The sequence below is a fragment of the Sipha flava genome, unplaced genomic scaffold, assembly GCF_003268045.1.
Source record: "Sipha flava isolate LNK unplaced genomic scaffold, YSA_version1 232_pilon_pilon, whole genome shotgun sequence".
Taxonomy (NCBI): domain Eukaryota; kingdom Metazoa; phylum Arthropoda; class Insecta; order Hemiptera; family Aphididae; genus Sipha; species Sipha flava.
Window position 1 is genome coordinate 1249380 of NW_020272869.1, and position 15034 is coordinate 1264413.

Below are 15034 nucleotides of genomic sequence, written 5' to 3' on the forward strand. Positions count from 1 at the left end.
AAGAAGGGAAGAAAGAAGCACACTATTATGACAAAATTACTTGAACACTATAAGACTTTGACTGTCTATACATCATCAGAAAAATAAGAAACTCAATTTTTTTTAATGATTTATAATTTAAAAAAAAATATAAAACAACATTGTTATAAACAATTATTTTATTAGTGTCACTCAAAATTCACCACGTATTTTCATAAAAGAATAAAAATATTTTATAAATATAAAATTTTAAATTATCGCATAAGCAACATTCTCAGTGTCGCGACAAATGTTTGGAATAACCCCCAGCCTTAAGACATATCTGTGTCAAAAATAACAATTTTTAACAAAGGTGTTTTTCATTTCAAGGGGTGATCCCAGCCCCCCCCAATAAATACGCCCTTGGTATGTATACCAAATAAGTTCAGTGTTTAGTAGGGTGGTAAAGCTTTAAGGCTACAATAAATTCAGACATAAATCCATACAATATCTATGTTAGCTTTTGCGGGTTTGAAAAAATGATTTTTCTGTAAAAATTCTCGAACCTTTTAACTAAATATCTGAAAGTTCCAATAAAACACTTTAATAGGCTTATCCTTAAAATCATTTAGGCATTCAAAATTATATTAATAGTAATTACTATTTGAAAACTAATAATTTTTAAAATATATGTTATTCAGAATTATGAATTTTACATTTATCATTAATTTGTATTTTGTAGTTCTTTTTTATTATCCTTTCCCAAAATAATATTTGAAAACATTTTATTGGTTAAATTGAATTTCATACATACTGTAAATCAAATCAAATTAAATAGCACCAATTAATTATATTTTATGAGTATAATTTATACATATAATTAGTATTTGATTAGCCCGTAGTGTAAATTTTCTCTAATTATAAAGTTAATAATTATTCAGAACCAGTAACGCCGAACTCGAGGTTTAAATTTTGGTCATAACCAGACCATATTCTTAGGGTGGTGATTGGTTCTGTGGTGGATTAGTATACAAGTAATAAGTGAATTAATTCAATTACTTATACACTAACTATAATTTATAATATTGCCCGATACGCGGATATACGCGGATTTACATGCATTAAAAACCAACTAATAGGCACTAAAAAAACCTTTATCATTCATAAGTATATGCATTAAAGTAAATAAATAAATATGCATTTGAAATTTAGGGAAAAAATTAAATTTTTGAACAATTAATTATAATAATTGATAGAAAAAAATAACATTTAAAATTATGTAAACCTGTTGCAAATACTTTTTTCTTTTTCATTTAAGGAATTTACTAACCAAAATCATTTTGTAGGTAGTTTTTATTTATAAGAGAAAAAGAAATCGGTTAATATCAAAAATATATCCAAAATGCAATTTTCCTTCCTAAATGCACATTGCATTGTATAACAATCATTTTAGTTATATTTTCAAGAACCATTGATTGGCATTTGTCAGTCAACAAATTTTTATATCTTGAAAATTATCTTTCTAAATCTAAAAGAGTAATAGGTGCATATTTATAAAATATATCATTTAATTTGGAGATAAATCTTCGCTGGTTTGAATTTATTCACTATCGTAATTTAAAATTTTTAATATTTTAGTATGTCATAATCTTCATTTTTTGTTAATATTTTTTCTATATTTTTCGTTAACAGATTTACCCGTTACATTACAGTATATAGTAAATATTTCAAAAATATCAAAAAAAAAATAAAACAAAAAACATTGAAATATGTGCTAAAAGATAAAATATTTAATCAAAAACGTAATATAAACCCTTAAATTAAAAATAGGTAAATATCGATATATGTAAAAAAAATGCTTTCAAAAAATTTGATAATTTAAATCGTTATCACAAAATAAAATGTTGTGCTGACATAGCATATCATACGACCAACTAGAATAAATATGCAAATGCATATAAATCTGCGCCCTAGTAATTATTATTTAAAATGTTTAAGTACATTAATGCTATAATAAATACTTAAATAGGTTAAGCATTTTTGGAAAGAGGTTTTCTCTAATCCTATTAAAGTACGTTCTTGGGTGGAGTGGGTTGTAAGTTGGAAATTGAATGGCTACTAAACGGACCATTTAAAATTTTGTTCGACACCACTGTTTTGAACGTTGTTTCTCTGAGTACAAGATTATTGTAGAATCCTTAAGAATATCATACATTTTTAGATTGGTTCGGTACTTTTTTTAAACGAATGTAAAATTACATGAATCACGATTTAATTGGACACCCTAGAGAGGGTTAAACCTGAGTCATGAAACCCAGGAAACTACCGTGAGCAGCAAGTATAACAAATTGGAAAGTATTTACAGTGTATTCCCTTCCAAATTCACCGGAGGGGACCAGTAAGATTTGCTAACAATGACCTCGAGCAGCCATTGGACAAAGTTGTGTCCCCCTGAATTTTTCTATAAACAACGGTTGTATAATTTATAATGTTCGTGCCGCACGATGACCGTGGGCTATATGAGAAAAATATTTTCAATTTCGGGGTGTGTTGCCGATGTGAAAAACCGCAATAATCTCTAAAATTTGGATGCTTGCCCATAATTATATATATGGTAAATAGTGAAATTGGCATTACAGTAGTACAGTAGTTGGACTGTATTGTTGATAAAACATAATAACGTAGTTACATGCACTACCTGTACAAATGACCTTTTCTTGATGTTGACATAATTATTTATTTTTTCCGTACTCGTGAATTGTCTATAATATTAAATTCTGTGGCCACATTATGATTAACGGCAACCTTGCCGGACTGTGTATAATATACAAATCAAAATTATTGCATCTTTTGCGTTTGCGTCTTGAGTCAATTACCGCCGTATGAATTAGCGTATTATTTGTGAAGTTCTACCGGTAAGAATAATATTGTATTATATTTTACTAACTTGACTTTTTTTCATGTGCAGAACGTGAATAAAAGTTGTATAATTATACGTATGCAACCACAAAAATGAACAAATGAATCATTATAATAAGTTAAAGAACAAATTGTATTTCGTTCGTTATTGGTTGATATAATATAATTAATAATGCGTATCTATATCATTCTATTTCGCATAAATTATATTATGGAATTTAAGTAACACGAATATGTCAGTTTGTGTGTGTGTGTATGAAGTATAAAATTTGCATTCCCTTGAAAAAAGTAGGTATTACTTAATATTCGGTTTGTTGAATATTTCAATCACACTTTCAAATCTACAATGTTTGATTAGGTATTGCCATATTATACTATAATACGGTACGAATAAGCACACGAGCAAAATATGTGTAATGAGCACACCAGTGTTTCTTAATAAAATAATTTTCGCGAGAATATTATAATCTTCTTCGCTGTTAGCTGGTTTTAACAATGTACCTACCATACTCATGTGCGTTTCCCTAACATGTAATCACTTAAGGACTACTTCTATTATAACGATCCGTGTTTTCCTCAATAACCTCGATTATCAATCAATAACCAAACCGGTGAATTTCAATGTTCCTCGTCCAATTCGATTAATGTGATTATCAATCAGATGTCTACTAAATTATTCAAATTATCAATTTAAATTAGATAGTGTGCTTGACAATGGAAATTTGTTATCATAATTATAAAGTGTTATTACCATTTAGCCAAAGCCACCGAAATAGATAAGTTGAATTGGTAACATGAGCCACATGAAGTATTTTTATTATACTTATTAACATTTATAAAAGTAGCAGCTAACTTCAATAGATAATCTTGAGAGATGAAAATGATTTCGAAATTATATTTCATTATGATTTGATACAGTGGCATGTTTACGTAGAGGACTTCAGTTACAATTACAAATAAAAAATAATAATATATAAAATATTATATTATTATCATCTTGAATCAATGATCATGATAACATCTATAATCAAATAATTATTTTGATACAGCATTCAGTCTCTTTCCTATGATTTCGTTCCGAGTTTTGTTTTCAATCGGTGTTTCTTGACTCTCAACCTGTTGCATGATCAGGATGATCATCTGATTGATAATCAAGGTTGTCGATGAACATAGAGAATATCTTCTCGTACAGAAATTATGGTAAAATGTTTCCCATTTTACTGCCTGCGAATATTAAAGTGTAAGCTCAAACTCGACGATAACAAACGTTCGGCCAGCGGTTCAATAATAAAATAAGCCCGTTTTATTACGTATTCAAACAGCGTACATATTATTAAAATACTTACCATATCGTTTATCTATTTATAATATCGTACACATGTGTACGATGTATTTTACTCGTACACAATCGCCTATAAATTTCGTGTTTAAACGGTTTCCGCGTCCATCCGTAGTAGTGCAACCACGACGGGAACGGTTATAATATTATTACAATAACAATACGTGGCACGTGTAATTAAATCGTCGGGGAAAAAAGCCCCAACGATTTCGCGACCGATACCGCTGACCCGTAATGAGAACAGAAATATTATTACTATTATTATAATATTGGATTATTGTAATACAGGTACCTATCTATCATCTGCGGACCGTACGGTAATAAATTACGAACATTATATGGTACTACGGTCCCGGCGGGGTCGCGGCGCGGATGCAAATAAACGCGATTCAGTCATTGATCTATACGAAGTCCGCACGCACGCGATATTTACAATTTATATACCGATTTATCTATTGCATTATCATAATAATATTATACTGTATTGTTGTCGTCGTCATGGCTGTGCCGGCGTAATATTTACACGTTCCACGATTTTCTATGGTACCATTATGACGCGCGTAAACATAAATCGGTTAACTTTACCGCGGTGACTATACACTACTACTTGCGTGCGATCGGAATACCTAATGTTGGCGATATCGTTGCGTCCGCGTTTAGAAAAAAAAAATATAAATAAATATATATTTTTGTTTTGTATATATTCTACTTATAAAATATATTCTAGAAGTCGGTTTAGGTGCGCTTCTACGCATTTGAGATCAGACGCGTGTGTACAAGCAGGTATATGCGGCGGCAAGAACGTCACGCAGGACAAACTTTATCCTTATTATAATATAACTGCAATGTTGTATTATTATCGTTATTATATAAAGCGTATTTAAATAAGCCCGTAATGTACGTTTGTATTACATTATACTGCAGCCTATATAGATAATACGATGTACGTGTATAGCGATCTATTTTTAAATACAGACGGATTCTTTATTTAAAGAATTTAATGGTTATTTGAAGAAAAAAAAATGATCAAATGGAAATTTCGTTAAAAAATTTTTTTTTTCAAGTTCGATTTTGCTATACGATTTGTATTCCAATAATAAGTAATAATAATATAAGTATTTATATATAATTTATATACCACTCATTAGCAGACACTGATCATTGTGTATCCAAAACTACTATACCTATTCATTTTACATTTTTGGGAAACAACAGGTACTATGGTTAAGCGCAATAAAAGGGATTTATCAAAAATTACATTTTTATAGGTAGAACAATTTTTAAATTCTAGTATCTAACTTGAGGTAAATTTTAAATTAGTATAGTATACATCGAAATTAAAAAATAAATAAATAGCATCAGAATTACGACGATTGATGGTTTTTTCAAACCTAATTTTTTTTTTTTTTACTTCGAAATAGTAATAGTGTTTAGTAATAATGTTGAATAGTAATAAATAGTAAATAACAATTATAGGTATGCTAGTGTAGGTCAGTCATGACGTATGCTCATATACTATATAGGTCGTTAAATTGATTTACCTAAGGTCATTATGAGTGTGTATACTATAAATTAAAATGGTTCAAAATTTATCATAGACAAAAAACATCAAATAAATTCTTCGAAAAGATATATTTTTTAACGAAAACATTTTAACAAACGAAGCGATTATTGCCGAATAGAGTTTTGATTGAACATTGCAGTTCTATAGCGATCCCGTATTACTGCGAGACGTAGGACTACGTGCGGTCGAGGTCCGGGTGCAGAGGCGTCATTTCAACTTTTGAAAGGGTGAGGCAACTAATTAAATTTGCCGATTTCATAATATTTAAAAAATTATATTTACCTTTATATTTAAATATTTAATATTTATGGACGATAAAACAGGGGTTTATTTAGACTTACTTCTAGGGGCGGGGGTGATTCAAATCTTTTCTTATTTCAGGTTCAAAATTTATAAGTAAAATGTTTGGTGATATTTAAATCAGGTAAATCCTTAATATTTGTGGTTTCTTTTTTAATCTAATGCCGGATCCCCTTATAATCGACATTTGTGTAGTTATTTTTAACACCTATTTGTATTTTGAAAGTTACAATTGTATCTTATTTTATTTTTCACTAAGTATGGACCCGACAAAAAAGACCAGTTCAGTATTCACAGCCTCGCGTAATTTCATTTCGTTATAAAATGATCCTTATTAAAAAAAATTTGAATTGTGTATGTCATATAATTAATTCCTCAAATACGGATTCGGGAAGGGGGGTGATTGTCCCTTCGCCCCCTTAAATACGCCCATGTGATAGATAATCAATAAAATATTTTTTGGGAACAAAACATCTAAGGATTAGTAATGAATAATGTTATGATGATAAACAAAAAACATGAAATGTTTCAACTAACCCAATTAAATAATAACATTAAAGATAGTAAAACATTATTTTATTTACTTATCCTATAGGCTCTAAGTTACCTATCAATAGGTTTAATGAAATAATAAATAAAATCTAATTAAATAAATACTTATAATTTTATATTTGTATATTTAATACTTTACAGAACTTATTTATAAAAACATAAAATTGTATCTCAAATATAATGCACCGTAGTTTGGGGTAATAGGAACGATTTTAACATTTTTTTTATAGCTTATGAGTTCAATTTTTATGGTATCGATATCACGAAAATTGTTTTATAAACATCATATATATATAGAAATATATAATATACCAAAAATAAAATTTATAAGGTTCGCGTAATAATGATTGTCATAAAACGGGGAGGAGCCAGTGTTTCCCAACTTTTAATAAACCTTGAACGTGTATTTAAAGGAGAATATTATTTGATTTCTGAGTACAAAATATTAAATAAATATTTACTATTTGCCGATTTTAGCATTTGATCATCGGACAAAGAATTGCCGACTTTTTAAAATTTTTTAGAGTGAGGCATTTGCCATAGTCTGCCCCCCCCCCAAATGACGCCCTTGGTCCGGTGGATACTTTGCCCGTATTTATATACACCACATGGAATATATAACGTGCCTGTACAATACGTGTACACATGTGTACGAGCCGTTTCGTCGAGCATTGCGATCCGAGCTCTAAGTATAATCTACGCGAGTACACGACACGTGAAAAAACGCGTGCTCGTTCGAGATACGCCGATACTATGCAAATTACGAAACGTGTATAAAATAAGTACGGGATATGATATCACGTGTGTGAATTGATTGCTGCAGCAACCGAGACCGATCGTTAGACCTTTGTTGTACCGTTCCCTGCACGCGCCTTTATGATATAATAATGTTGTGTATCTACATGGACGTATGGGAACACTGTCGCTGCGTGCCGATTGTCTCGTTGTCGCGCGCGAGCATGTTAAACCGAGCGTAACGCGTCCAGAATAAAGTATATGAACAATAATAATAATAACTAGGGTTCCGGAGTTTTAGGAGCCAAAAAAGGCAAAATATGCATGTAAACATGCACGAAAAAATGTTAAAGTGTGCATGAAAAAATGTGAAATATGCAAAAAAAAAAATAATTATTTATTTATTAAAATTTAATTAGTAAATTTTAAAAACCTATAATTAAAAAAATCGTATTATTAAAAACTAAAATATGGCGCATAATCGACTAGCGTTATTTAATATAAACCGGTTAAGAATGGAAAGAATTATAATTTTTTTTAGGAAGCATTAAATATGCATACAACTATGCGAAAATCAATGAAAACCTGCGAAATATGCAAAATACGCATTTTTAATTTTTCAACTCAACATTGTGTAGATCGGATTTCTAGCTTGGTCTGCTACAAATCGAGAGCATACAGAACAATACGCAACTCGTATAACTTCCGAACACTAATAATAACCAATGCTTTAATGAAGCGACCGCGAGATGACCGGACGAGTGCACCACCGCGCAACGCTTATACGAATACGCGCGAGCTCACACACAATATATCTTAGATTTCCGGACTGCATTCAAGACCCGCCCATGAAATGAATAACACGTCGTTTTTACTCGGATACTTTTATTGTAAAAAGTACGTGCATTTTTCTCGTTGGTAACACACGAAAAAACGTATAATAACAACGTATCGGTCGCGTGTTTTACAACGACGGATGTGTGCTATTATAAAAACACAATATTATCGTACCCGGTACACATTCTACATACTACATACCTGTATGCGTTATGTACGGTATATTGTGTACGTGTGTTTACGAATTACGTATGCCGTACGACGTGCCGTCATTAGAGGAAAACCGTATTTTGCATAATAATTAAATCGCATTGCACGTACCGCGTTTATAGTGGTCGTCCGTTTACAGATGTGTATACATTTGTGCGTTAATGGATTTTTTTCATTCCTGGTCCCGCGACGCGTTTCCGACGATTTGATTGAACGTCAACACGCGCGTATACGCCGAAAAAACACACCGGTGTATTTATTATTCTTATTACTATTATTGTTAATCTCCTCGCGCAAAACGAAAACAAAATATTACAGCGTTATTAATATTATTATTATGCACGACGGCTGTGCACGCAAATCATTTTCGCTTCGTCGGCCGCAGGAGACGTACGCGTGCGTGAGAGTTCGTACCTATCTGCCCTGCGATGCGTGCACGAATATTTTCTCCTCCAGTCCGTTTACCGACATAATTCATCACGCCTATCCCCATACGGATGTATACCATAAACCGTATAAGTCTTATTTTAAGTGTTGTGCACTTAGCCACCGCTCTACAGTCCGAATTGAAGGATGATTTTCCGCGACGAACTTCATTATTACACATGTATTATAAAAATACCCGCGTCCTGTCCTATACGATGGTGGTCCCGAGCGCTTCGGAAAAGTGTATATTTGTTTTTGTAGGCGTATTTCGGATGAATAAGCAAATTACGATTTTATACCATCAGTATATTTATGTACACCATAAAATATTAACACTCATACATAATGGCAATAGCTATGATATTGTTTCCGTTTTGTAATCAAAACGGAATCGTAGCCGATTCACGGAAGTATAATATCGTGCATACGTCCTCATTGCAATACGACCGCTCGATTCCACTTGCACACTCTATAATATGGAATGTATATGTACCCGTAATAAAGGAACATATTTATTTAATAACTAGAAAGCCAAATGGTCTTTTTATGGTGAGAAGGATATGGGGGATGGATCCCGACCCTTAACTATTTTTTTTTATATATAGTTAATCAAGTTGTCTCATTTTCTGTATTTCTCGATATGATATTACTTTTAAATATATCTGCTTTCTTAAAAATAAATTTACTCACAAATGACAGCTGTTTTATAGGGATTTTCATTCAAATGGAATGTGCGAGTAAACTTGAAAGTGATTCTGATGTGCACAAAAATTAAGAACCATTGCTAAAATATGTTTATTAAATAAAAGTTGTCGTAAATAAGTACAATATATTTGATAAGTAGTAATCAATAAAAAAAAAAGTGCGTGGTTTAAAAGTGTTAAACGATCATAAAGTTACCATAAGGTATATACATACATAATGTTTAACAGATTTTTGGCTAGATTTTGTTTTAAAATAAAATTTTATATAGTCAAAAATAATTAAGCATAATATCAAAATGATCTTATATTATTGCATTGCAATAAATTGAATTTATTTTTAAATGTTATGCTGGGAGAGTAAGTGGGCAGAGCCCCCCACTCAAATGTGTTTGGAAAATTAGCTGAACCCCCTCCCCCCATGAAAAATTCCTAAATACGCCACTGAAACAGTCCATCGTTTGTTACTGTACTCGGTCAACGTCTACAAATTCTTATCATTTTCATACCGTCAGTGTCGAACGCGTACAGTTCCGTGGAGGACTATGCTATTGGTATACCGTATCAATAACACTTATTTTATAACAATACGGGACACGCCTAATTTAATACAATTATAACTAATTAATAAATATTGTTTTTACAAGATAATTTAAAGTAGAGTTGATGGATCCTTATTGGCTATATGTTTATCATTCTATATAATGGTTGGTTTTTTGCATAGTTGGTGGTATAAGTAGGCAGGGAAAATGGATAAATGTGACGAGTATTAACGGATGGTATTTTGAAATTAATTTGAGTTAGTAGTTCTGGAGAATCTATAAAACCATCAATAAGACGCCTAAAGATTATTATATTAGCTTCAAATCTTCTGGGTGATCAATTTTTAATGTATATGCCACAAATTTCAGGAACTTACGATGAACACTCTCAACTTGATTCATACTACATGAAGTGCTTGAATCTCAAATAATCCATATTCCAAACATTCTAATATATTGTCGTATAGTCACCGGAATTACGGGTGAACATTAGCGCGTGGCTACCGCGAGCGTCATTGTTAAAAGGACAGTCGGCTAATATTATTAATGTTAAACTAAATTTTAGTTCTTGTACAAATCTGTGGTATAATAATATTATAATGACATGTAATATGTGAGCGCGTGGTGACGGTTTAAAACACACACGCCGCTGCTGCACCTCACTGTAATATTATGGATACCGTTTCGACGCAATGTGTCCCTAATCAATCACGTAAACGTAACACCGCGTGCGTACCTGCATCCGGAAAAATACATATTAATTATTAACGACCGTGTCCCGTGCGACGTAATAGCGGTGTACGTGTGCCGCGGTCGTAATTGAATCCTCGGCCGGACGATAATTATTATTATTGTGGGTCACGTTATACATATACGAAAACTGGACCACCCGCATGACTGGATATGACACCGCATGTTATAATACGTTTTTTATGTATTGGATTGGGTGAATGCCAATTGACGTGAAAAGAAAAAAAAAATTTGCTCAAAAACAAAATGTGCTACTAATTTACATAATTTGTATAGTTTTTTCTTGCGCTTATTACTTGGGTTCGCTCTAAATTGGGTCGATATGAGCGCATACATCAGATCGAACGTTATAAATTATTCGAACGATAAAACATTGCAATAAATGTTACGGGTTTGTCATAAATTAACGTTTTTATAGTTTTTTTTCCCCGTCTGTCCTCTTACGTTCGATTATTTGAATAAATACATATTTTAAATATTTTTGACTGGATTTGACTGCAATCATTCGAACATTCGGATCACGAGAGCACAGTTGATTTACGATTATTTAAACGGCGTACGCCATTACCGGCGGGAATAAGAAAGGATAAAATAAAAAAACAGTCACAAACTCTGGGATATTATTTTCACGTGGTTAATTTGATTACTATAATGTTTTTTACGTCGGGGGGGGGGGGGGGGGGGGGGGGGAGGAATCATTCGAACCTAAGAAATTTGTCACACGTGTAATAATGACATCACGGATCGGACACCGTACCCGTTACGTAATAGTATGCGCGAAGATACGGTTCAACGGTAGAACTTTACACGTAAAAAAATTTAACGTTAACGGACCGTCGGCTGACGCATAAAATATACGTAATTTTATTGTGAACCCGCGCGCGTCTTTGACGAACGCAAGGGCGGAAGAATATCATAATCGTGCAGGCACTCTAGTACTGTTCCGCGCGAGTCCATTAATCAACCGGCTCGAGGATAATAAATAAATTCAATTAATTCTGGTCCATTTGTTGCGTTCGGTGGCCGACAAACGTCAGCCCGAGCGCAACACAATATAAACACGAGCTACACTCGTACGCATACGAAAATATTCACTACCATTAACCATCTCGCGCATGACCCGACGGCTGTTGAACGGACTCCGGGCTACCGTTTGATTAATTTTTTTTTCCATTTTAACCTCGTACGCACGTCTCGAGAGTTTTTTCCCCCGCGTGGTCCGTGAATAATCATTTCGTTTAAACCGATTATGCGTATTTCAACACATTACACATTACTCGAACGTAAGTACACCACGAGATAATGTGTGCGTGTATGTGTTCGTGTATCGTATTCGACTTGTATAACATTACGATGTACAGTTTGTGTGCGACAAATCGAATGGGTAAAATAATGTCCACACGCAAGGCATGCGCCTACACACAAACGAAGTGTTTCGCTTTTCTGACGTTACTGATTTTATGTTAACAGGAAGTATTGTCCATACTGTTTCAACTGTTCGACAAAGATAACGAAAAAGTGCTCAGACAGGAGCAATGGATACAGTCGCTGAAAGAGAGACTGCTGTGAGTATGTTTTAGTTAAAAAAAAAAAAAAAGTTTCATATTCGTGTATAAAAATATAATATTGTGATATTAGATTTACGAAAGTAATTAATTTTTCAACTGCGTGATTGAAAATCACCACGTGGAATTAAGAAGAAAAAAAAACCTGATTATTACCATATACCGGGTCATTGATTTCTTAAGACAATCTTTATATTATATTGCTGACCACGTGACTAAATCTTCACGGAGTTTTCCGAGTATACCCACATTTACATGAGATACAAATTGCAGATTAATTTACTTGTTTCATTTACTGGAAACTTTTAAATTAAATAATTCATAGCTAACTATATTTTTATCTTTTGCCTCCTTTTCTATCGTGTTTTATAATGATAATGCCAATCCTAGGTGATTATATTTTCCATCAATTATATGATTAACCGGTTGGCGTAGTAAAATTGCTTATAAACTCAAAAGTGAAACAATCTTATACGTATGTAAATATGTACTTAAATGAAAATAAAATATATATAAACATTGTATAATAATAATAATTCAGTCCAATAATAATTGCAGTATGAAACATATTTAGATAAGAATGTGTTAACTAAGTAAATTTTACTATTACACGTACAATGTATTTCGTATTTAAAATGTTTCATGGAAATTAATCATTAATTTATCTTGATTAAATTATGCTTCTCAGTTCGTGTATTTTATTTTTATTATTAAATAAAAATTTACTGACAATTACTAAATTACATACCTAGTAACAATTTAATTGATTAAAACAATATTTCTGTTAAAATCTTATCTAATAGCGCATATAGCAGTTTATATTTAAATGATAAAGGCGTTAGCTATAATAATGTCTTACAGTTGGATTGATGATATAAATACAGTCGAGTTGCGATAACTCGAACCTCGATAACTAGAAAAACTTGACAACTTGAATTGTGTTTCTTTCCCCTAGAAAATTCTTCCCCTATAAATTAGTTAGATATTTTGAATAATACATATCTCAAAGTGAATTTTTATCCCCTTTCAACTTCGAGTTATCGTGACTCGATTGTATTAGTAAATATATATTTTTTTAATTAAAACAGAACTGATCTTACATTTTTAAACCCAATTTTTTGAAATTGCTAAAATTATCAATGTGTATATTTTATTTATCAATGTAACTTGAAATACTTATACGAGAAAGTATTTGATTATTATTAAATGTTACCCTTTTTTAGTAATTATGACAATTTAATTTTAAATTTATGGCATAACCTACAAATGATGTAAGCGATGTTTTTGTAATTTTTAATAAGAACGATTTCTGAAGTTTTTTTTATTGCTATAACAATCCATAATTGTAACGAAAAAACTACCCTCAAACGGAGTACAACTTTTACTCCTTATGTACGAGATTCGTACACAATGTAAATAGTGTTAATGATAAAATAACTATGTACATAACTTATTTTATCAACATTTTTCATTTTGTTATAGTCATTTAAGTAATTGATAAATTCGAAATACATGTACTTCATGTATATACGTATTTCATAATTTTAACAAATTTTATTTTCCATTAAATATTTTACACAAATTATAAAAGTAATAAAACTGTATAAAATTCACTATATAGCATTAATAATACAAATTAGTATTCAATTTGTTAAAGTAACTTTTACCACTATAACATATTAACTAAAAACATTAAACACGTTATGAATAAAAAGCAAATAATTCCTATCTAAGAAAAATATTTCTTATAAAATTTTTTTCTTATAAATATATATAAATTATAACTGTTCTTTTTTTATGTGATAGTGCTCACCTGAGCACATAAGATATAATTTTAATAAAAAAAAAATTTTAAAAATAGTGACAAAATAAATTACATTTATTACATATAATAGGTATGCATAAATAATCGTACAACCAACTGCAATTGACCATTCGTGTGTAAAACTTGCATGCGTTTGATACCAGTGATATAGTGCACATTTCATTACTTTAATCACACATAAGTTATCTTCTCGTAATGTACAGAGCAAAATGTAAATTTAAAATCCAATTAAAGCAATTAGGAATGTGTATCGTTTATATCTACATGTACATTTTACAATTATACTGGATTCACATTTAATTAAAACAGATGTAACTGAAGCTGATGGAGTTGCGTGGTTGTGGATATTTATATTTTTGCATTTTATTTGTGTTTTATTTTATTTTTCTCGTTTCCTTTGGTATGCAGTATACATATTATAGGCTCAATGCCAGTTTCTGTTTAAATAAATGTATTTTGCATAGAAACCAGGTGACACGAGTCAATGATATTTGCATAGTAATTAATTGTCGGTAAAGAAAATAAAACAATTGTCTGATTCATAATCAATATAAAAACATTCTAGTACTTAATGAGAATCAACAGGTAGAAATGTACAATGTTACTTCTGGATATTCAACAATAATAGAGTTAATTTTGCATTTAATTTAACAATTAAAAAGTGTCATAAACATTTATACCTATTCATATATTTATATAATCTATAATATTCATATTCATCAGTATACTTAATAATTGTATGTTGTATTTTTAATTGAATTTATTTCAGCGAGTAATATACTTTTAGAGGTACTTTATATACCTTTATTTA

At 31.1% G+C, this 15034-nt stretch overlaps 1 protein-coding gene across 1 annotated transcript in view; it reads left to right on the forward strand.

Moving 5' to 3' along the window:
* LOC112683644 (NADPH oxidase 5) overlaps positions 1 to 15034 on the forward strand; it is an 81426-nt gene that overhangs the window by 39074 nt on the left and 27318 nt on the right. Inside the window, exon 3 of the mRNA XM_025554765.1 lies at positions 12304 to 12398. Coding sequence (XP_025410550.1) covers positions 12304 to 12398 — 95 coding nt within the window. The remainder of the gene's footprint in view (positions 1 to 12303; positions 12399 to 15034) is intronic.